Source organism: Astyanax mexicanus, chromosome 11, assembly GCF_023375975.1.
Source record: "Astyanax mexicanus isolate ESR-SI-001 chromosome 11, AstMex3_surface, whole genome shotgun sequence".
NCBI classification, from domain to species: Eukaryota; Metazoa; Chordata; class Actinopteri; order Characiformes; family Acestrorhamphidae; genus Astyanax; species Astyanax mexicanus.
The window spans coordinates 8,806,076-8,828,602 of NC_064418.1; the positions used below are offsets into that span (position 1 = coordinate 8,806,076).

Consider the following 22,527-nt stretch of genomic DNA (forward strand, 5'->3'; position numbering starts at 1 on the left):
AAATGGAAGGTGTAAATGTGATGTGATTATACTGCTAAATGTTGCATTGAAAAGTACCTCATTTTAAACCATTTTAAAATCATTAACAAAAAAATAATGCATCCAATCATGCAGTTATAGTATATCTCGGGCAGATCTCTCAGTCAGTGGTCTGATTTAACAATAGGTCTGGCCACAAGAGGGCGCAAAAGTGCTTAATGCCTATAACCTACGAATAGGCTCTCATTAGCTACTTTTAGATATTTCAGATAGTGTACCTCCTGGTGAGATTGCTGACTGCTAGACATGCCCCCCAAAATGCTCTCAAAAATATTTTGCCCACTGGCCAGACTTTGAGATGAACCCCCACCATCATGGCCACATGTCAGCCAGATAGATCACTAGTACCTTTATTTACAGTGGTGTTTGTAATGGAGAAACCTGGAATGCTATGGAGCAGAACTGGCGCTTCTTTAATGAAAAATCCAGGTTCTGTTTGGGATCTGATGACAATCAGGTTTTAGTATGGAGGTCTGTCGTTATATCAGTCCATCTATTGTTCTATCCATCCATCCAACTATCGTTCTATACATCCTTTTATTATTTTATCCATCCATTGTTCTATGCATCCATCAGTTTATCTTTTGCTCTATCCATCGCTCCATCCAGCCTTCTATTATTTTATCCATCCACTGTTCTATCTATCCATCAGTTTATCTATTGCTCTATCTATCCATTCATCCATCCATCCATCCATCCTTCTATCCGCCAATCTATCTTTCTATCCACCGATCCATCCGTCCATCGTTCTATCATTCTATCCATCCATTGTTCTATACATCCATCGGTCTATCTATTGATCGATCCATCAATCAATTTATCCATTCATCGTTCCATCCATTCATTCATCGTTCCATCCATCCATTGTTCTATCATTCTATCCATCCATTGTTCTATCCATTGATCGATCCATCAATCAATTTATCCATTAATCATTCCATCCATCCATCGTTCTATCATTCTATCCATCCATAGTTCTATACATCCATCGGTCTATCTATTGATCGATTCATCAATCATACTATCAATCAATAATTTTATCCATCCATCATTTTGTCCATCCATCCATCCATCCATCCATCCATCGTTCTATCATTCTATCCATCTATTGATCAATCCATCAATCAATTTATTCATTCATCGTTCCATCCATTCATCCATCGTTCTATTTGCCACACAAATATTAATGAGCTTGGGCAGCCAATATAAATTGAAAGATTAGTTCTAGATTTAAAAACAACAAAGGTATATGGTAGAACTTCCTCAATTCCATAAGAACACAGTTACACTGTTCTATATGGGGAGGGTAATGCTGGACTCCTGTTCAGCCCCTCTAGAGAATCCTATTCTATTAGCAAAGCTTTTTAATGGAGATTACACAAGCTGTGTGAGAACATCTGCTGCCCAGCATACCTCATAATGATTACACCTTAAAGCAGCTGAATTCACTAATAAGAAAGAATGTTCACAAACAAAATGTAAGCAAGATATCTTTTTTTTTTTTTAAGCGGCCATACCAGCCCCCCTTATTACCACAGAAGTTGATTTACAGTATTTGTTGAGTTATGTTTTCTCACTGTAGTGTTTATTTTCTCTCATATTTTTAGTGTCAGGTTAAGCTGCTAAACAACGAAGGCCACTTTATAACAGTCTGTGCTCTTTTCAAATCAAGTGTAATCATTCTGGAAAGCCCTGAAGGCACTCAAAGTCTAGATGATCTACAGTACAGTGTGTGCTGCGGGCTCCTCTCCAACAATAGTTGTACAGACGTTACGGTTCGGTACATGCAGTTGTAGAGAGAACAAAATAGCTGGTATTACTATAAAAAAAAAACCGGATGTACAAAAAGCTTAAACTGATTGGTGCCCGACTACGGCGAGTTAACTTGTCACACCAGAGCTAAAAGGCCCACCTGCTTCTTTCAAATCAGAAAGATTAATTTTCATTATATACTCCCTGATGAAAAAATATATACTTATTTGTACTTAAAAAATATTGAGAAATGTCTAAGTATGCTGTAAATATATACAAACAGTACGTTTGCCATGAAGTACACTTAGTTTAATATAATTCAATATACTTCTAAAATACTTATTGCTAAATATACCTTTGTACATTTTTTAGCTAAGTGTGTTAAAACAACTATTACAGTAGTTTACTAAAATGCAATGCATCATGTAACTTTTTAGAAGGTAAATTAAATTACTACATTTATAACATTTTAAGTAAATTTTTAACACACTAAAAATTTAAGTACAGTAAATTAAAATACATATTTTTACCCAACGAAGTACACTAGAAGTGTGCTACTTACAAAAGACAGGAACAAAAAAGCATATTTGTACTCTAATGTAAATATATTTAACATCAATTCTTAGTACATTTCTAACATAACCAGTTTATAATAGTAATACAGTTGTAATACTCATTAAATGTATTATAATTTTACTGTAAGCATATATTTAAAATATGGGTTTACATACATGAAGTAGTACATTTAAATGTTTCTTAAATGTAGTTAAAATAGTTTAATTTTAATACAGATAAGAACACTTTTGTACTATTTTTATATAATTAAAATATAATAAGCCCAAAAATGTTGTTCTATTTTAGCACTCTTTAAATATACAGATTAATAATTTGGCTACAAATACACTTCAGTGCACTATAGCATAATAATGCTTAGTAATCTTTAATCTACATTTTTTCCACTAGTGCTCCCATCACATCTCTACTGCTGAATTAAAAATGAAACTATCATGGAAACACACTGTTCTACCAGCGAGAGAACAGCACTCTGTTTTGGTTCAAACCAGGACTGAACAGCCGGCTCTGCATCAAAACTGGGAGCTGAATAGTTAAGTAAGTCAATCAGACTTAGATTATAAAATATTTAACATGAATTAAAAATATTTATATTTGAAAAAAGGTTAATTTCAATACCTTTAGCACACCAGTTAAAGGCACGTGTCTGTATTATGGGGCTGTGTTATACATAGAAACGCAAAAATCAGATCAGATTGGCCAACAGTCTGCGTTAAGATACTGTGATCAAATCAATGGGTTAAAAAAAAACTTAACTTAGGGACAGAATTGTTTACATCCACATTTACAGTCAAGACAGTCAAATACAATCTAAGCATAAAAATCTAAACTGATTAATGTGGCTTGTAATGTGAATGTGTTTTTTTTTTGTTCTGTTATAAAATCAAGGTGTTTTCACACCAACTTTATTTGGTCTGGTCAAAGGACCAGAGTTTGTTCCTGAAACATGGTCCAGTTCTTCTGCAGAGGGAAACACTTTTCTAAATGGTTCCGACTTTTAGACCCATTACAGGAAGTTGATTCAGACAGAAAAAAATTAGTGTTGTGCATTCTAGACTGGGAATTCATTTATTTACTGTAACAGTAGATTAACCTCTATTTATAAACAGAAAGAAAAGGAATCTGATAAGAATCTTTTACACTCATTCTGCTACGGGGTGAAACGTGTACATGAAGGGGAGTCGGATTCTGACAGAGAGCTAGAATTCGCCACAACACCTAAAAGCAAAGCAACTCACCAAATTTTACAATACCCAACACTCTACAATCCAATAAACGTGAAGTATAGAGAAATGCAGATCACATAGAGGATGACAAAAGGATGAAGTAAAGTTCTTTAACCCACTCCTCACTACACTGCAGTGTGAAACTGAAACTAACTAAACCAAATACTGTATATAAACTATAGCAAAGACATGAAACTTGGTGCAAACTCTGGTCTGGATTTTTCAGGTGCGAAAATGTTCTTAAAGTGTCTAAACTTAATTCAGACACCTATCTGTGCAATTATGCTCAATTTTATAGACCCTACATAGACATTCTCCAACGCTTATTTTAAGGAAGACTGAGTATTGCTTTTCTGAATGTAAGATAAATGTTTTTTTCTTCTTCTTGAGGGGACATGTCAAAATAAGTGATTCTATTCCACTGCCTAGTGTTGCATACGGCTGTTCTGCTGACTTCTAAAGCAAACAGAAATTTCTCTTGTTTTCTCTCGCACTCGCAAACAGAAAAATCTCTCACGTTTAACGAAGTCAGTGCCTCATTCTATTACAGGCCTAGATTTCTCTTCTTCTTTTTAAATACTTTAATTTTCTGATTCAGTAAAGCAGAACAACAGCAGCCATTCTTTAAAGAGAAGTAAAGTCAAATGTCGTTTAGACTTTTGATTACAGTATTTGGAGTGGCGTGTTGAATCGTTTTACTACAGACTGCCTTTCGATCTTGGCAGAGCTTGCATGGGATAAACACACTTTGAGCATTTCTCTTCTCTTTTCTTTCGTTTGAATGTAGATAGATAGATAGATAGATAGATAGATAGATAGATAGATAGATAGATAGATAGCGACAGAGAGAGACAAAGAGACAGAGAGAGACAGAGAGATGGATGGATGGATGGAGACAGAGAGAGAGACAGACAGAGAAATAGCGACAGAGAGAGAGACAAAGAGAGAGACAGAAACAGAGAGAGACAGAAACAGAGGGAGACAGAAAAAGAGAGAGGGAAAGACAAAGAGACACAGAGAGAAATAGAGACACATGGGCGGATGGATGGATGGATAGATGGAGACAGAGAGACAGACAGACAAATAGCGACAGAGAGAGACAGAGAGAGCGACAGAAACTGAGAGAGACAGAAACAGAGGGAGACAGAAAGAGAGAGACAGAAACAGAGAGACAGAAACAGACACAGAGAGAAGAGAGAAATAGAGACACAGATGGATGATGCATGGATAGAGACAGAGAGACAGACAGAGAAACAGTGACAGAGAGAGAGAGAGAGAGAGAGAGAGAGAGAGAGAGAGAGAGAGAGAGAGAGAGACAGAAACAGAGAGAGGGACAGACAGAGACAGCGAAAAAGACAAAAACAGATAGAGGACAGAGAGAGAAACAGAGAGAAACAGAAAGAATCAGAGAGAGAGAGACAGTGAGAGAGACAAAGAGACAGAGAGAGAGACAGAGATGGATGGATGGATGGATGGACAGAGGGAGAGACAGGGAGAGAGACAAACAGATAGAGATAGAGAGAGATAGCGAGAGGGATGTAGGCAGGTAGGTATGTAGGTAGGAAGAGAGAGAGACTCAGACAGAAAGACAGGTACCTGCATAAAGAACGATCTCTATCCTGTGCCTGATGTGCTCTGGATCCCAGTGGGTGGTGGTGCTCACGGTTTGTGTATCATTTGGCGCTGGCACAGCCAGAGGACCAGCCAAGAAAGAACAGGCTGCCCCAAGGTAGCCGACCAATGATGCAACCGCTGTGGCCGTCGCCCTCTGGTCCGGAGCAAACCAAGTAGTAGACAGCAGAGGACCGGCACTCATCAGGGTCGGACCGGCTAAACCGTTGAGAAGCTGACCACCATGAATTAACCTGTAAAATAGAAAAGAAAAACAGGCTTGAGGATGTACCATTTCTTTTAGTCACTTTTTTCTTTGCAAAGCTAATCCAGACAAGACAGTGGAAGAAACCTAAAAACATTCTTGAGGTTTTTAATAACAGAAAGACATTTTTTTTTAAATGCTTAAGATAATTTTCCCTCTCCTCCATGCAGAATTCTTTCAGCTGTGTGATGTCTGAAAGGTTTTTTGCATGAAAAGCCAACACACAGCATCTTTATATGATTAATATCCAGACATTGATTTTAGCATTACAGAAATAACCCCTTTTTTTTCTTTTGAGCAATTTCTTGGTAGATAAAGATCAGGCTTTGGGTCACTGTCATGTTGCATGGTCCACCTCTTCTTCAGCTTCAGCTTGTTTAGACAAGAAAAAAGATAGATAGAACTTCATGAAGTACATTCTGATACAATAAGTAATAGAATAATTATCACAGAATTTACAGGGGACTTTATGTTAATGTTTATGAAAGCCTGGTAGGTTCTGCAGCTGCAAAGCTAGATTCCACCATGGAAAGACATTCTGGTGAAGTGCAAATTACTGGAAAAGCTTATTTGAATGCAGGTAAAATGCTATTTTAGCCAGTTCTAGGTTTTCAGACATAGATAAATGAGCGTGATTTAAAAAACAAAGCCTCCGGCTGCAGGCCTACATATCATCAGTGTCTGCAGGGTCGGGCACTGACCAATAATGCCATTTCAGAAAATAATAGCACAGCAATTATCAAAGCACTTACGATCAAAAAACACTATCATTCCACTGAGCAGGGAAAACAAAAGCAATTTAAATCTGTCTGTTTATAGCAACAGGTCGGGTCAGAGTAACTTGCTGTCTGTACCATCAGACATGTGACAGAGCAGAAACAAAAGGCAAGCTTTCTCTCTGTCTGTGTTTTATGGTGGAGGGGAAGGCGAGGGGATCCGCAGGGACAGTCCTGATGGTTTAGCTCTGTCTGAGTAAACTGGGCCCTGACCTATTCCCAGTGTTGGTCTCAGCGCCAACACAGGCAGTACTGCTCTTCTCAAGCCCTTTCCATCTGCTGCTGACAATATGCACAGAGCAACAAAGCATCTGAAACAAAGGGTTTGGTACACAATGAAATTAAAGCTACAGTGGCTTTACAGTGGTTCCTGGTTCTTATTTCAATTATGCAGGAGACTTATAGCATATTAATACAACAGATTATCGCCCAATTCCAATTCAGGGGTAGGGTGTATCGATTCTGGTGAAGTGTTAGGGTTACATGGTGCTCCAAATGGAATTGATAAGGTTACAGAGGTTGCTAAACTTTGCCACTCCTCTACTATTACAACAGACCAACAGGGTCATATACAGAGCATCGTCATTATCCATTAGTGATAATGAAGCTCTTGAGGGTCTTGATGGTCCTATTTCTTATGGAGAAGTGTTCACGAGAACGAGATGAGACTTAAAAATAAAATTTTAAAGAAATCGTCAAAAATTAAAAATGGCTTAAAAACTAGTTTTATTTGACAAAATCATATAACGTAAACTTAACAGACTGGTTTCTCTCATACATTGATTTTATAAGAAATAGAAATAAGAATAAGAATAAAAAATACCTACTGTTACCCCCCCCCCCCCCCCCCCCCGCGAGAGAGGTTTAAGGTTGACAAGAAATATCGCCACGTTTTAATCTCGCGAGATCTCATGCCACGAGATCTCGTCACACCCCTATTTTATGGCATCAACAATGTTCATAACTTGAGCATCACAGACTTAAATCAGTGTCTTCACATGAAGGACTTCCAGAAAATTAAGTATTTTAGAAGGTGGAATCTTTTCAAACAGTTCTTTCATATTTGTAACCTTATAAAAAGTTATTTCTGGTGGTTAAAAGTGCAGGGCAGTCTACTAAGATATGTTTAATAGTTTGAGGAGTATCACAGAATTGGCAGGCTGAAGTTAGGTGGGTAAGAGCAGATCTTGTCTATTAAGGAAGTCCATAATGCATTTAATATTAATGATTGGGGATATTGGGGACCAAATAGACCAGTAATGATAAAGAAATAGCATATCCTGACTTGAACAGATTCAATAGTTGGAAATATTTTTTATTCACATCATTTCTCAACTTTTTTTGATGGGCTCTGGACAGCTTCAAATTTCTCACTGCATCTCACACTTTTAATGGGTTTCAGTCTGAATTTATTTCTGTTTTACTTTTCTTCAAACTACATTAAACTCGCCTAAACGCACTTAATAGCCTAACTAAGTTCCAAGTCCATCTGAGAAGCTGAATCGAAGAAAGAGGTTTGCATATAAAAGCTGTATAACAGTCTATTCGCTTATATTCCTGTACAATTTGTCCTGTACAAGCTGCAAATGGCAGGTTGGCATTTTCCCAGGTGTTTCTTACAGTTTTTGACATTTCTGGACTAAGTGTTATTTTTCTGTTTTCAATTCAATAACTAATACAATATCTTTATAAGAAAATGGTCAACATGAAGGACAGAACATCCTCTCCACAAGATGCTTTCTGACTCATTTGATGCATCGGAGTGTGTTCTGATTGGATAATTCATTGTCTGGATTGTCAAACATTGTTTTCTCCTCATTGTTGCATCCTTCCCCTATTGTTACGAGCGGCTACTTGCATAACATGGACACAATGCACTCCCGCATGTTGAGCTGAAGTTTCTCAAGTCGCATAAAAACAATACTGACACTGAACCTTTGGTTTTGGTGCCAAAATGCTGAAAAATAGAAAACCAAAAAAAAGCTTTTTAATAGCTGTATTGTTGTAACTGAGTGTTTTCACACTATGTTTAGAGGCGCTGATAAAGCTGCAAATACAAAAATAGAGATACAAGTGAGAGTTGGGTTAGGTCTGGATCCAAATCTTATGTCGGCTCAAGTCAGGAAATAACAGCACGATTTCAAGGCCAAAAAAAGCTGTAGTTGGTGAAAAAGCTGCACATATTGCTATTTCCTTTGTGGTGGGAGTTGCCCTAGATTTAAAACCTCATGTTTCCTTACTAAACCTGGAGATAAGCAATTTCAGCTAGGGCTGCACAATATATTGGTTAAGCATTGTAATCGCAATAGTCCCATCGCAGGATATGAAATGTAGCATAAAGCAAATTTAATTAATTGTTACAACTTTTTCGCTGATTGATCCGAAAGCAAAATTCACATGGTTCTGATTTTTCATGGCATATTTACCAGAGGCAGGTTATAGTAGATAGTGAAGCTGATATATCAGTAGGGGTGTACAATATGGACAAACAAAATATGAGGTGCAATAATGCAGCTGGATATAAAGATATCGATGTGTAACACAAGAAATAAAATTCCTAGGTTAATTTAAACTCCTTAATGCATGGTTCATACACACTTTTTTACCAATACATTTCCATGATTTTTTAATGAATTTTCCATGCTTTCAAGGCAAATCTTCATGACCATACAATTTTTGTCATGACCAAAACATCAGTGCAGACATGGACAATGAAACCAAAAAGTAACTAAAACTATGAATAAATAAATAAAAATTAATTACAATAGGCCTAAAATGAATCTGAAACACAAGCTTTAATAGTAAAATGTGTGTCAGATCCTGAGAGCTCCATTTTGTAGGGTTAATTACTGAATTAATATATTTGTTAGCTCAAATTAGTTTTTCTCCACTAATAAACTGTAACACAAAGATTTGTAGACCTAATTTCCATGACTTTTCCAAAACTTTCCGGGTATTTTTATTTTTCCAAAACTTAACTTATTTTGGAAATTGCTATTTTCAAATTTCATGACCATACAAACCCTGTTTATGTTTTTTTAGGACAAGGAAATCCAAAAGTTAGCACAGCCAGGCCCAAGAGGTAGTTCGTTGTGTGTGCGTTTACAGTGGACCTCTACCTTACTCTACCTCCAGCCTCTTTATATAACATGTGGGCAGAGTCTGCAGCATGAAGAGCTCCCTCTGTTGCTGCATGTGGGTAATGCAATTTGAGTTTCCTCACAGCAGGACTTAAAAACATCTTGACATCTTGACAGTTATTTACACAAGAGAAACAACTAGCTACTATAAACAGAACTTGTTTTACTGATCTTTTGAACAAATAATAAAGCTCTGAATAAAGTAAAGCTCTAAAAATTCATTCATTAGCTAATTTACCCACTGTTTACTTTCACCTGCGAGTCATTTTCACTCGCTAAACTGAGCCATACATTTAGCTTAGCTACATTTAGCATTACACTTAGCAATTTTCTAATAAGAATAATGTACAGCTAAAGTGTCTGTGGCAAATCGCCTGTAAACTTTTGGCTATAGGTTTTTGCACGTTCCTATAGACGGCCTGTAAAGAGTTTTTTCTGTACGTAAGAATCAATGTATGATAAAAATACACCCCTAGTGACCTATGTTTTCCTATGTTTTTTAATATCACAATGTAGTCTGAATTAAATGGCTCAATAATGATTTATTTCTGAAATACCCATTTGACCTTATAGCCCAATAACCCATTATTTATTCTTTCATCAAAAAACAAACAAAAAACTATTGCAATATCATTTTTTTCCAATATCGTGCTGCCCTAATTCCAGCCATACAACAGTGAAACCTCACAGTGAATCCAGCAGGGCTTTTGATGTGACTTTTGATATAATCTTACCATCTCACCTCACAGGTGAAGACTAAATCTTTAGCAGTAGACAAAGACGTACCTTTCCCTACAAGAGGGATCAATACAAAGCTCTGATCTACTCCTTAAAATCCTTTTAAAAAAAGCCTGTGTCCCTCTCTCTCTCTCTCTTCTGTGTTTCTTTGTTATTTCATGTTTTGATCTGACTTTCCTACTGTGATAGGTTTTCAAATCCTACCTAATATGCTATTCAATTTTAATCTAGCGACTGTGATGTTGGTGTTCACGCTAAACCCCCCTCCCGGACAGTTTCCGTAATGAAATAGGCAAGTGGCAAGGCTTTGTTTCGGGAGCTGGATGGAGACGGAGACTGAGCTCGCTCTGAATAAGCAGAATCCCAGCACATTTGCATTAACGGCAGGCTTCATTGCGACGCCGCACACGTAGCTCATAATTGGATCGCAGCTGATTCCAAATCCCAAACCCAAAGCTGATCATTACGACTTGAAGACTGTTGCCAACTACTGCGTGAAAGAATAAGAAAATTATGCTAAAGCTGGCGTGAAGCCAGATAATGATAACATCAGATTTCACCCACTGGATCGAGGCAGGGGCCAATGAGTTCCATTCACTGCGCTAATTCACTGCCGTTCTAATTACTGGAGGCAAAAAGTTGCTCACGGGTGACCTGAAGCCCTGCTGTGTGATCTGTCCTCAGGATCAGCTGATGCCAGACATGTATGAAGTACTAGAGACCCAGACTTGAGAAGAAGTACAAGTACTCTGGCAAAAAAAAAGTGATTTGATTAGAAGTTGAAGTGTTATTTAAGCTCCACACTTAAGCAAAAAGACTAAAGTTTGGTATTTTTTGCACTAAAGGCACATGTAAAATCCTTTACATTTCGCAAAACTCTTCAGTGCGTCTTATAATCAGTTGCTCCTAATGTATGAATGTTACCAGTCAGCTTGTAAGAAGCAGTAAAGCCACTCCACTCAAGTATAGTGTTAAACAGGAGTTTCAGTTTAGAACAGTGTTAGCTTTAGCTGCTCACCGCACTAAGCCCTAGCTCTTTCTCCGTTCAAAGGTGAGTATACTAGACTGTAGTTCGCGTGTTTAACGTGTATGTTTAACGTGTATGTGGGAGGAACCTCTAGCTAATATTGCCATAATAATGATAACATTTTTTTTTTTAGAAAACAGTTTTGTTTACTTAACTTAGCTTAGTTTTACAAGCCCCAAACTAATACTCCAGTAAAGACAGACACAGCATTTTAGTATTTAAGTAAAGTAGTGAAGTAAAAATAATAATCCAGTAGATACAGATACAGAATTTTAGTACTTAAGTAGAGTAGTGTGGTAAAAATAATACTCCAGTAGATACAGATACAGAATTTTAGTACTTAAGTACAGTAGTGAAGTAAAAATCACAATCCAGTAGATACAGCTACAGTATTTTAGTACTTAAGTAGAGTAGTGTGGTAAAAATAATACTCCAGTAGATACAGATACAGCATTTTAGTACAGTAGTGAAGTAAAATAATGCTACAATAGAGTGCAGATATAGCATTTTAGTAATACTTAAATACAGTAATGGATTAAAAATAATACTCCAATAGAGTGCAGATACAGCCTTTTAGTACTTAAGTACAGTAGTGAAGTTAAAAAATAATATTCCAATAGACACAGATACAGTATTTTAGTACTACTTAAGTACAGTACTGATATAAAAAAATACTCCAAACGAGTGTAGATACAGCATTTAATACTGTACCTTTAAGTACAATAGTAAAGTATTTCTATATTGTTACTATACATCTCTAGCTGATGCATATGTGTAACTCAGATATAGGGAGGGAGGCTGAGGAACAGCTGAAAGAAGGGAAGGAGAGCTCTGCAATTTGGACAGAGATTATTAACTTAACAAATATCGATAAGCAGTGGCAGAGGGAGTCTCAATACACTGATTAAACAGCCCTCTGACAGAATGTGTCCAATTCTCCACTCTAATAGCCTGTATGACTGGCTCAGCGTATGCAATCTGATCTCAAATACCAGTCGGCACGGCTCTGCAACAAAGCACCCGGCAAAAGGCTTCACACCGACTTCTCTATATTCCTTTACAAAGCACCTGCATGCGCGTAACCGTTCGTACCATCAGACATCCCTATCGAAACCAGAGCAGGTTCAGCGGTGGCGGTTTCAACATTGTGAAATTTTGAGCTTCGTACTCGTGCTGCTGGCCTGTTTAACAAAGGCTCTGACGGCGCGATCGGCTTTAAACCGCTGGGGAAAAACAGTCCGTCCAACAGGGTTGACTTCTGTTGGGCTGCCAGGTGCACAACGGCTGTAATGGCTGGACGTTTTCCTATGCTCTGATGAAGTCATGGCACTCGTGATGCCATGGAAATACGTTTGGCAGGGCTGCAGATGTTCCTGCTGACACACTATGGCCGAAATAATCAGGAATTCGACCACAGCACCCAAGCAGCCCCCTTTAATCAGAGGCTCTGCAGGCTATTTGCATACATTTGTCCTGACAATCACAATCTGCTTTGATTTGAGAGCAATCACTGGCATTACCAATCAGAGGCCATCACAATAATGGATGTTCTCTCACACCCCCTCTGCGGAAAACTACGCCTCAAAATCCTCTGCCAGCAAGACAGACAGATAGACAGACAGACAGGTAGGTTAGAATAGCACCAACATTTTTATTATGTAAAATAACCTTAATGTATTTTTGTCTTGCTTGCAACGATAAAGCAATTACATAACTACAATAAAAAACTAACAAACGTGCCAACAAAAACTCTATTCTAATCTAGGGCTACAACTAACAATTATTTTAGTAGTCGACTAATCGGACAATTATTTTTCAGATTAATCGATTAGTCAACAATTATTTCTGCCATTGTTCTTTGAATGTGACATCCCTATCAAACCAAAGCAGGTTCAGCAATGGCAGTTCCAACATTGTGATTCCTGGCCTGTTTAACAAAGGCTCTATTGGAAGGATCAGCTTTAAATCCCTGGGGAAAAACTGTGGAAAACAGGGAAAAACCTATTCTAATCTAGGGCTGCAACCAATGATTTTTTTAGTAGTTGCCTAATCTGTCGATTATTTTTCAGATTAAGCGATTAGTCAACAGTAATTTCTGCCATGCCCTCCCTCTCTGCTTGCTGTGTGTTTCTAGCTTTCTCTATTGGTTCAAAATGATAGAAACAGCTGATAGAAGACATGGGATTTAAATGGTCTTCAAATGTCCAGAGCGCTGTTCTTCGAATGGTGAAAGTGCTGATATTTAGTGAGCAAATGTGAAATCTGTTGTGATTGAACACTCTTGGAGATGCTGGCCGAGTTGAGTGTTACCCGTCTATAACATTGTGTTTTTGTCCCCAGTAATTTCTGTAGTGCTATTAATTGATGATTAGTCGACAATGAACATTTGAGAGTCGACAATTTTTTATAATCGATAATACCGACTTATCATTGCAGCTCTATTATTCTAATCATGGCTTAAAGCATTGCAATACACTGTGATGTCTTATATCATAACCCCTGTATCATCTCATATGATACATCTCATATTGAAAAGCCTAAGGTCTTTACAAAATCTACCACCATTACATTTACATTTATGGCATTGAGCTGATGCTAATATCCAGAGCAACTTACAAGGTTATTCCTATTACAGTGGTGCGTCAATGTAGTGTTAGGAGTCTTGTCCAATGATTTTTATTGGTGTAGTGCAGTACACTCCCCAAGCCAGGGAATTGAACCCCTGTCTCCCACACGATGAGGTAACTCACTGGGAGGTAGTGGTGGTATCTATTCCACTGCACCGCATCAATCACCATCAGATAGTTTCATTAAAATACTTTATCACAGGTTTTTGGAAAAGTTTGACATTGCAATGTTTTTTTGTTTTTTTTGACGATATATATTAGAATATTAAACAACGCAGGACAAGTGATGTCACTAAGTCTGTCCCTACTCATGCTGTCTAACGTCAGAGATCCAGATCGACCGAGAGCTGAGTCAGCGCTTTAGAGTCAGCCAATCACTGCAAAACAACAATAATCACCCCTTTAGCAGGCACTTAAATGGCCTTTTAAATAATAATGATAATAAAGGTAAATAAGAGTCTTTTTTCTGAGATTAAAAGCGTGATTTCGACTGTAACTGGAAATATCTGCGCAAAACTGTGCCCAAATAAGGTGCACAGCGTTCAACAGGCTGTCAGCCAATGTGTTTACAAGCACGTGCCCAGCCATGTGGAGGCCATGCAGTTACCTCATGTTTACGCCAACTCCCCCTCCCTCCCCCTCGTGCTTCTCAGGCAGCAGCAGCCTGTCACTCACACAGACACAGAGACAGCGCTGTGTATCTACTTCTTGTGTCAAGCCAAAAGATTGCAACATGAGACTTGTTTGATTTAATTGTCCTGCGATGTGACTATTGTGCATGCGCACATCACGATGACGAAGCTTAAACGATATATTGTGCAGCCCTAATCTTGAGATTATGAAACATGAAGGGCTTGCCTTACACACACATTTATCCTTTCAAAAACATGCTCATCCATCTGCCAACAAGGAATCCTTTCACTTTCTGGGCTAAGCTAACAGCCATCCGTTCCAGAGTGCTCAGCGTTTTGATATAAAAGGCACAGTTTGATGGTTTCTGTGATGCTCTTGAACTCTCTGACAGTGATCCCTGCAGCAGGGTAACTCATAGCGTAGCTGCAATCGGAATCAATCTCCTTTACCAAAGCTCTTGATGTTTCAGTACAGATGTTCATTACTTCAGAGACAGGCAAAGGATGGCAGACAGCAAACCTTCCTTCCCATCATCTCTGGAGGCTGAAGACCACTCAGATAATTCTCAATGCAAGTGCTGACACCTACTGGTGGATGAAAACAGGCCTTGCCTTTGTCTCGGTTGGCAGCTTTTTTGTTTCCATTTTAATATTAATAAGTAAAAAAAAAAAAAAACGGAGGATTAGTGTCTCCAATAACATACTGTCACAAGACATGCTGTTCATGCTGAAATATTTCAACACCTCTGCGTGGGGATATATATATATATAATCCCGCAGGCTGAATCATAGGCTTAAAAACACACTACATAAATTCAGAGTTTATAGTTAAAATAACACCTTCAGTGTGAGGAAAAAAAAGAAAAAACTGTAAAACTGATCTGCTGTGTGTGAATTATAAAGTGTCTGAACTAATATGAAACTGTCAGTCCATTCCCTTACCAGATACTGATACAGTGCTGCATAATGCAGTTCTGATGAATATCTGAAGGTGGAGGGGGATGTTAAAGTTATGCTAAAGTCTACATGTTTTGCACTATATATATATATATATATATATATATATATATATATATATATATATATATATATATATATATATATATATATATGAGAATAAAGTGCGGCAGAAACATTACAATAATACAATGTAGAACACTACGCACAATAAATCACTTGACACTATGACACTATACACCCATGGCAAAACCATATTTTATAATAAAAACAAATGTTGGCATCTGCTGCCCACATTTGTTTAGGCCTAAATCAGTCTGTATAGGGCAAAATAATGCTGCTGTGTTCTTGTAAATCTGTATATCACTATGCTGAACTGCTTGAATTTTTGCACCAGGAGTGGCATAAAGTTGAAAGCAGTGTGTAAGACTGGTGGAGGAGAACATGATGCCAAGATGCATGAAAAACGCCCCATGTTTACGCTGAACGTTTACTGTACGTTAGTGTTAACTTTGCTAAATAGCATAACAGAACAAACTAAACAAGTTCACGCTTAACTACGATAGAAGCAATAAAATAATTATTTGAAAGTATTTACATCTCCCTCATCTGCGGATGTGGGTGGTGTTCTGATGGAGGTTGAAGGGTGAGGGGTAGAGCCAGGGTGATTCTATGCAGTTTTTCTTATTGTGATGTCACAATAAGGGAGGAGCATCCAAACGACTCATTAAAGCATCTGATTCCGGACACCTCTTTCAACACTTCCAGCTGATTCACAAAAAAACAGATGGATTTTTGTTTTTACCCTTTAACCTTATTGGCATTAGCGGTAAAGCCATTGTATAGGCAAAATTATTTGTACTTTAATCCAATAAAAGCAACAGCAAATTGTGTTTTCTACATAGAAACTTATGACACATAAAGCCTGCTAGCTGTTTATTTTACTGCTTAAAGAAATTCAATAACAGGAATACAGTTATTCCCGTAAATTTCTTTTTTGTTGGTTTGAACTCTAAGCACATGACTGACAATTAAGTTCCAGTTTCCAAGAAAACACCACAAACTTTTACAAAAACCTAGATTTTCTAGTGCCCACCAAAGCATAGCATTGTTGTCCTTGTACAGTTCTCACAGTATAGAACTCCTGCACAACAGTTTATTAATAATTCATTATTTATAGCACGTATTTCTGCTCTCCTCAGTTCAACAAACCCCTCTCCATCCTATTATCATCATATAATCATAATACTGCCATGAAAACAATGACAACAAAACAATGACACGCATAAAACATTCAATGTACACTGATTATCTGCTAATCTAAAGCAGCATGAGCTCAAAATCAAACGACATTCAATAATCCCACACTAACCACTGTTTCATACTTCTCATTACAGAAATAAGATTCCTGCTCTCAGCTCATATCTTTTAAAGTAGCTTCACATCACCAGAAATGAGCTCGTGTTAAATATAATAAGAAATACATGGCGGATTAACAGCAGCAGGTCTAATGAAATTACTTCCTGTATTCAAAGTCACTCCGATAACCTTGCCTGATCCTTCATCAGACGGGCAATTACTTCTACGAGAAAAGAAAGAAAGAGAGATTTTTGTATTCATGAGGGTATATAATGTTCCCACTAGTCGCAGTGCTTGTAAAAACCTTCTATATTCTCTGGATAAATCCACAGACACAAGTGAAAAACATCAATGAGGAATAAATTCTGGATAAACAACATTCTCTAAAACCTTCTTTGGCTTTATGAAATGTCACAGTTAAAAAAAAAAAAACCTGCAACTTGGGCAACACGAAGCCTAATCAAACACGATGAGCCCTTCGCCTCTCAGCCTCTAAATTAACAATAAAAAACATATATGCAGCAGTTTAATGTGCGTTTTATGACTTTAGCTATTTGAATTGCACTGTTTAGACAGCCTTCCTAGGACATTAAAATGCTAAGTAGAAAATAAAAAGGTATCCATCGAGCTGCATTGCTAACCACTCGGGCATAAATGAAAAGTGAATGAAAACTCTTAAAGGTAAAACATGACTGTTATCCTAAATCCTTTGCAGTTGCATTCTAGCAATAAATATGATTCTCTTTCAAATAATCAGCTTAAAATATTGCTCAATTGCTGTTGGTCTGACATGTACTTTAAAAAAGCTTTAAATCTGGCATTACTTTGTCTATGAGAGTAGTTCAATGGCTACAGCAGTGCAATTTCTAAACATTGGGATATAGATGTCTGAACCTCCCGGCCCTTCCCTAATGACGCAAAGCTCACACGGGTTGCCAAATTGACACACAATGGCAAGCAACGGCAAGTCATACTCGAGTCATAAGCTATTAAGCAAATGTTTACACATTTACACAATGTTTAATGTTTGTACATTATAAACGAACATACATATGGATTTTATACAACTCTGTTAGCCAAAGATGAGTCCATTACCCTTAAAAACAAAGCCAACTGCTCTTAAAACAAAACACTCTGGAGTTAATGGAGTAACTACTTAATATAGAGAGTAACTTTCGGTTTCTGTTGTATAATTCTGTCACTTTAGTTGCAAGCTGGTCTGTCCATCCATTGTCACTGATATAGGTTCTCGTTATCAAGATGTAGAATGACAACTTTAACCAGCATATTCAGATCACTTTAGCTAGCTATCGCAAATGCTAGCTAATACTACTATGCTTGTGGTGGCGAAAAATTACCTAGATTTGGTTAGTGAACCTTACTGAAGCTCAGTGATTACCTGTTCAGGAGGAAAATAGCCAGCTTGCCCATTACTACGGCTTTCCAGCTTTCTTAAAACCTTGTTTACAGAAGAGCAGTTTCCCAGACAGGGATTAAGTTTAGTCCTGTACTATATATGATGGAGATTCAGCACTGTAAGAGATATGTAGTCTGAGACTAGGCCTAACGTAACTAATTAATGAAATATCTGTTGTTATGCATCTTTTTGGGAAACTCACCCCTGGATGTCAATATAAAGACTATTTTTATAGCAGAAACCATAAAACATTATCCTTCAGATCAAAAGCCCAAAGCAGCTGCACTTAAATCACTCACCACAGCCCAATCGCCTTTAATAAATCATACAAATAGTTTTAAACCCTGTTCACCTGCAGAATCTTAAACCCTACCAGACATTAACTCTAAAAATCTAAAGCCTACAATTGTGTATAAATGTGAAAAATGTGATTGTTCGGTCTAGTGTGTGCTTTATCTTCACTTTTCCAAGCACATTACATGGCAGCAAATAAAAGTGCATTTTTTAGAAACACAACGTTTTTAGACATTACAATATTTCACCCTACGACACAAATCTCATCACGCCTCAGAAGCCAAGGGCAAAACAGAATGTGCTATTTAAACAGAACTGAAATCCGTCCAAGACGAGGTCTGAAAACAGCTTGGCCCTTTTAAAAATGATTCTTTGGAATGAAATGCAGGGTGAAATGGCGCGCTGTGGATTGGAGTCTTACCAGCGTCTCAGTTGTAGGTCAGTGAGGGGAATGATCCTCAGGGCAGCACCCAGCACCATGAGGAACGCTGCTAGCAGCAGAGAGGCCCTCAACCCTGCACCACAAGACAAGAGGGGAAACAGTTAATCAGCAGGTTTATGCATATTTAACCATAAACACTGATTTACAGTCATTTTATAGTTTCAGAATGAATACAATAGCTTGCAACCAAAAACATAAATGTATTTTATTGCTATTTTAAATTATATACCAACACAAAGTAGCACATAATTGTGAAGCGGAACGGAAATAATATAGTGAACGAAAATAAAACATGGTTTTCAAAATTTTAATAAACTAAAAAAATCTAGATAGTGTGACAAATGTGCAATATATTCAGACCCCTTTGTTTTGAACCCCCTAAATAAAATCCAGTGCAATCAATTGCTTTCAGAAGTCATTGATTGGTCCTAATCAGTTAATAGAGTCCATCTGTGTGTAATTTAGTCTCAGTATAAATACACCTGTTGTGTAAAGTGTACAACTTTACAATTATTTGCTACTTTGTGATGAAAATACATTTAAGTTTGTGATTGTAAGGTGAATCAAAATTCAAAGAGGTATGAATACTTTTGCAAGCCACTGTACATATGCATAGTCACTCATGGTAAGCAATTCTGTCATGTTAAACTAATCCAACGGATGGCGTAGTGGATAACACCAGTGGTTGGTTATGCAGGAACAACCATTGGAGTCCACCAATGCGCTTCCAGGCATGAATGGAACGCGTGTTTAAATGCAGAGACTCTTCTGTCTAAGAATAACTTTCGAAAAACATTCTTCACACTCGCACCTCTTTGTAATAAATTCTTTGAATATATTTAAAATAATATATTACAAAAATGGTTCTATGGCATCGCTCCAAATAACCTTTCAGGCATTTCAATTTTAAAAGTGAACTTTTCCATACAGGCTAATCAATACGATGTTAAATGCAATCTGGAGATGTCCTGATGTGTCCTTGTGATAGACTAAACATTCAGTTAAGATATGCCGCAGTGATGTGCCCGCGCTTCTGTAGCGAAAGGCCAAGAGAAATGTTTAAAACATGAGCAGCGTTTCCTGTCTAACTCAATTCCTTCCCCACCTGTCCTTTCCCAATGCAATTCACATGACCATCATTTAAGGGAAGCTTGAAACAGATACTGCAGCAGTTTCAGTTCCTCCACAGTTCCTCCACAGGCAGAGAAAGCCCTGCCATTACAAATAGAAAGTTCAGATTTAAACTAAAACTGTACTTGTATAGCTGATTTGTATTTATATAGGCCAGGGGTCAGCAATTAAGTTAAGGGCCAGATATTTTCCAAGCCATTACATTGCAGGCCACAAAAAAAAAAACTATTTTGGAAAATGAAGTGTAATGGGATGGAGCGCTACAGACTAGTAGCTCTCCAGCCCAGAGGGTTGTTGAACCCAACTGCAGAACATTTGATCTCAAAGCATCTAAACCAAAGAAGAAAGGAAAAAAATAATAAATAAACACACCGCGCCTCACGCAGGATCGAACCCGTGTCGTAAACGGTAATTTAATAAAAATAAAATAAAATAAAATAAAAATAAAAACGCACTTATAAGGAGATAGGGAGCCCAAGAATGGGCAGACAAATGAGAACTAAAGTCACACAGAGAGAAAGGGGAGGAATGTAAATAAAAGCTCACCAGAGAAGCATTTTACGTATTTTTTTTTTCATTATCGTTCATTATAGTTCAAACAACCTCATGGGCAAGATGCTTCGTGCTTGCAGGCCACATCGCCTATTGATGACCCCTGGTATAGGTTAATTAGGACATAGGATAATTCTCCTGTTTTTGTTGGGAATTAATTGTGAATTAAATCGTTCCTAACACTTTGAACCTAAAACAAACAATGCACCAGCAGACAAAGTCAAAAAAGCCTATGACCTATGGTTTATATACGCATATAACCATGCCCCCACACCAAGCTGGTCAAAGCTGGCGGATCTTCAAACATGACCACCCCGACCAAAGCTAGACCACCAGTATGTCCAAGTTTGACCATGCTGGTTGACCAACATGACCGACATCACCATGCTGTGATGTTACTGCACCTTACCCTTTTATTTATTACAGCTGAGGTCTGAAAGCACAATTTTAAGCATTTATTTATTTTATTGTTGATTATGGCTTACAGCCAATGAAAACCCAAAGTCAATATCTCAGAAAATTAGAATATTATTTAAGTGGGCAGTGTGCCAAGTCCTGCAGGAAAATTAAATACACATCTCCATTGAACCATCACTGATTGTGGAAACTTCACACTAGACCTCAAGCAGCTTGGACTGTGTGTCTCTCCACTCTTCCTCCAGACTCTGGTCCCTTGACTTCCAAATTAAACGCAAAATTTACTGATTATCAGTGATGGACCTGCAGTTGCTATGGTATACTTGCTGTTTGACCATTGATCACATTTATAAGAATTAACACCATGTTTTTTTTATATTAAATGAGACAATATGGTTTCTTTTGACTATGTAGTGTTCCCGTTAGCTTTGACCATTCGCCTTTCTCTTCACCCAGTTTGTAGATATCAATACAGAGCCAATATATCTTTCCATATCTAGAATTTTTCTCAAGTAGTTCTGTTCCCAGAAGTGTATTTTTTGTTAGTACCTTATGAGGTCAAAATACATTGAGATTTATGATATAATCGCTAATTGCCTTTCATATAAAAAATATGAAGATATTACCCAGCCCTACTACACGTTACCAAAAGCTATTTTTCATTGTTTTGTCATATCACCAAGAATATCATTATTGCAAAAAAATATTAGCGTGTAGTTAACAGCTTTATGTGATATTATTATTATTTTTAATTTGTTTTACAAAAGGGCAGTTTTAGTGGTCCATCAAAGTTTAGATTTTAAAACTCTAAACTGAATGCAAAATAAAAGATGCTAGATTAGGTTACACTGCATTGGAATCAATCTCATCCGTGTCAACAAACACCTAAAAATGCCTCTGGGCTCAGAAAAGTTATTGTGGTTTAGAACACAGCACAATGTACTTTAAATCTAATATAAACAAAAAAAAAACAGGTTTTAAATCATTTTTAGTGATTTTAGTGATCAAAGTTTATCTAAAATGTTTGAGATTCATCCATGCTCTTTATCTTATTCAAAAAGCTTGCAAATAAATATTTTGAGAAAATATATAGATGTTTAGTATGAGTCATATATTTAGTTTAGGTTCTGTGTTTGTTAGCTTTGTTAGCTCAGCATCTTTTGTTGTAAATTAAAGAAGCACAAATCATACAGAAAGCATTAATCTGCTGATCAGCTGCAGCTAGAGTAAGTGATGAATCATATTAATTTAATTTGTCATCCATTTTTTTAACAAATGCTGACTGAAAATGAAATAAATGATTTGTGGAATCTGACATTTTTACATTTCTGCAGTTCTGTATTTACTGCATTATTCCTCACTTCATTTTAGAGACGTGAGGCTTTATTAAAACAGCTCTAACTCCTCGTAAATGACTCTAAACCACAGAGAAGGTTTCAAAAGCATGACAGCTATTTTACAGGCACGCACTGTCAGTACAGTGGCCACATATTTGTTCTTCACACTTTGTGTCTGACACTTATGGCTTTGTATTTCCATTATATAGAATAAA

The 22,527-nt window shown here is 37.2% G+C and overlaps 1 protein-coding gene across 1 annotated transcript in view; it reads right to left on the reverse strand.

Annotated features, from left to right (window-relative positions):
* Positions 1 to 22,527, reverse strand: part of slc49a4 (solute carrier family 49 member 4) — a 70,665-nt gene that overhangs the window by 43,850 nt on the left and 4,288 nt on the right. The window contains exons 2-3 of the mRNA XM_007227926.4: positions 18,855 to 18,948; positions 5,187 to 5,455 (exon numbers count right to left, since the gene is read on the reverse strand). Coding sequence (XP_007227988.2) covers positions 5,187 to 5,455; positions 18,855 to 18,948 — 363 coding nt within the window. The remainder of the gene's footprint in view (positions 1 to 5,186; positions 5,456 to 18,854; positions 18,949 to 22,527) is intronic.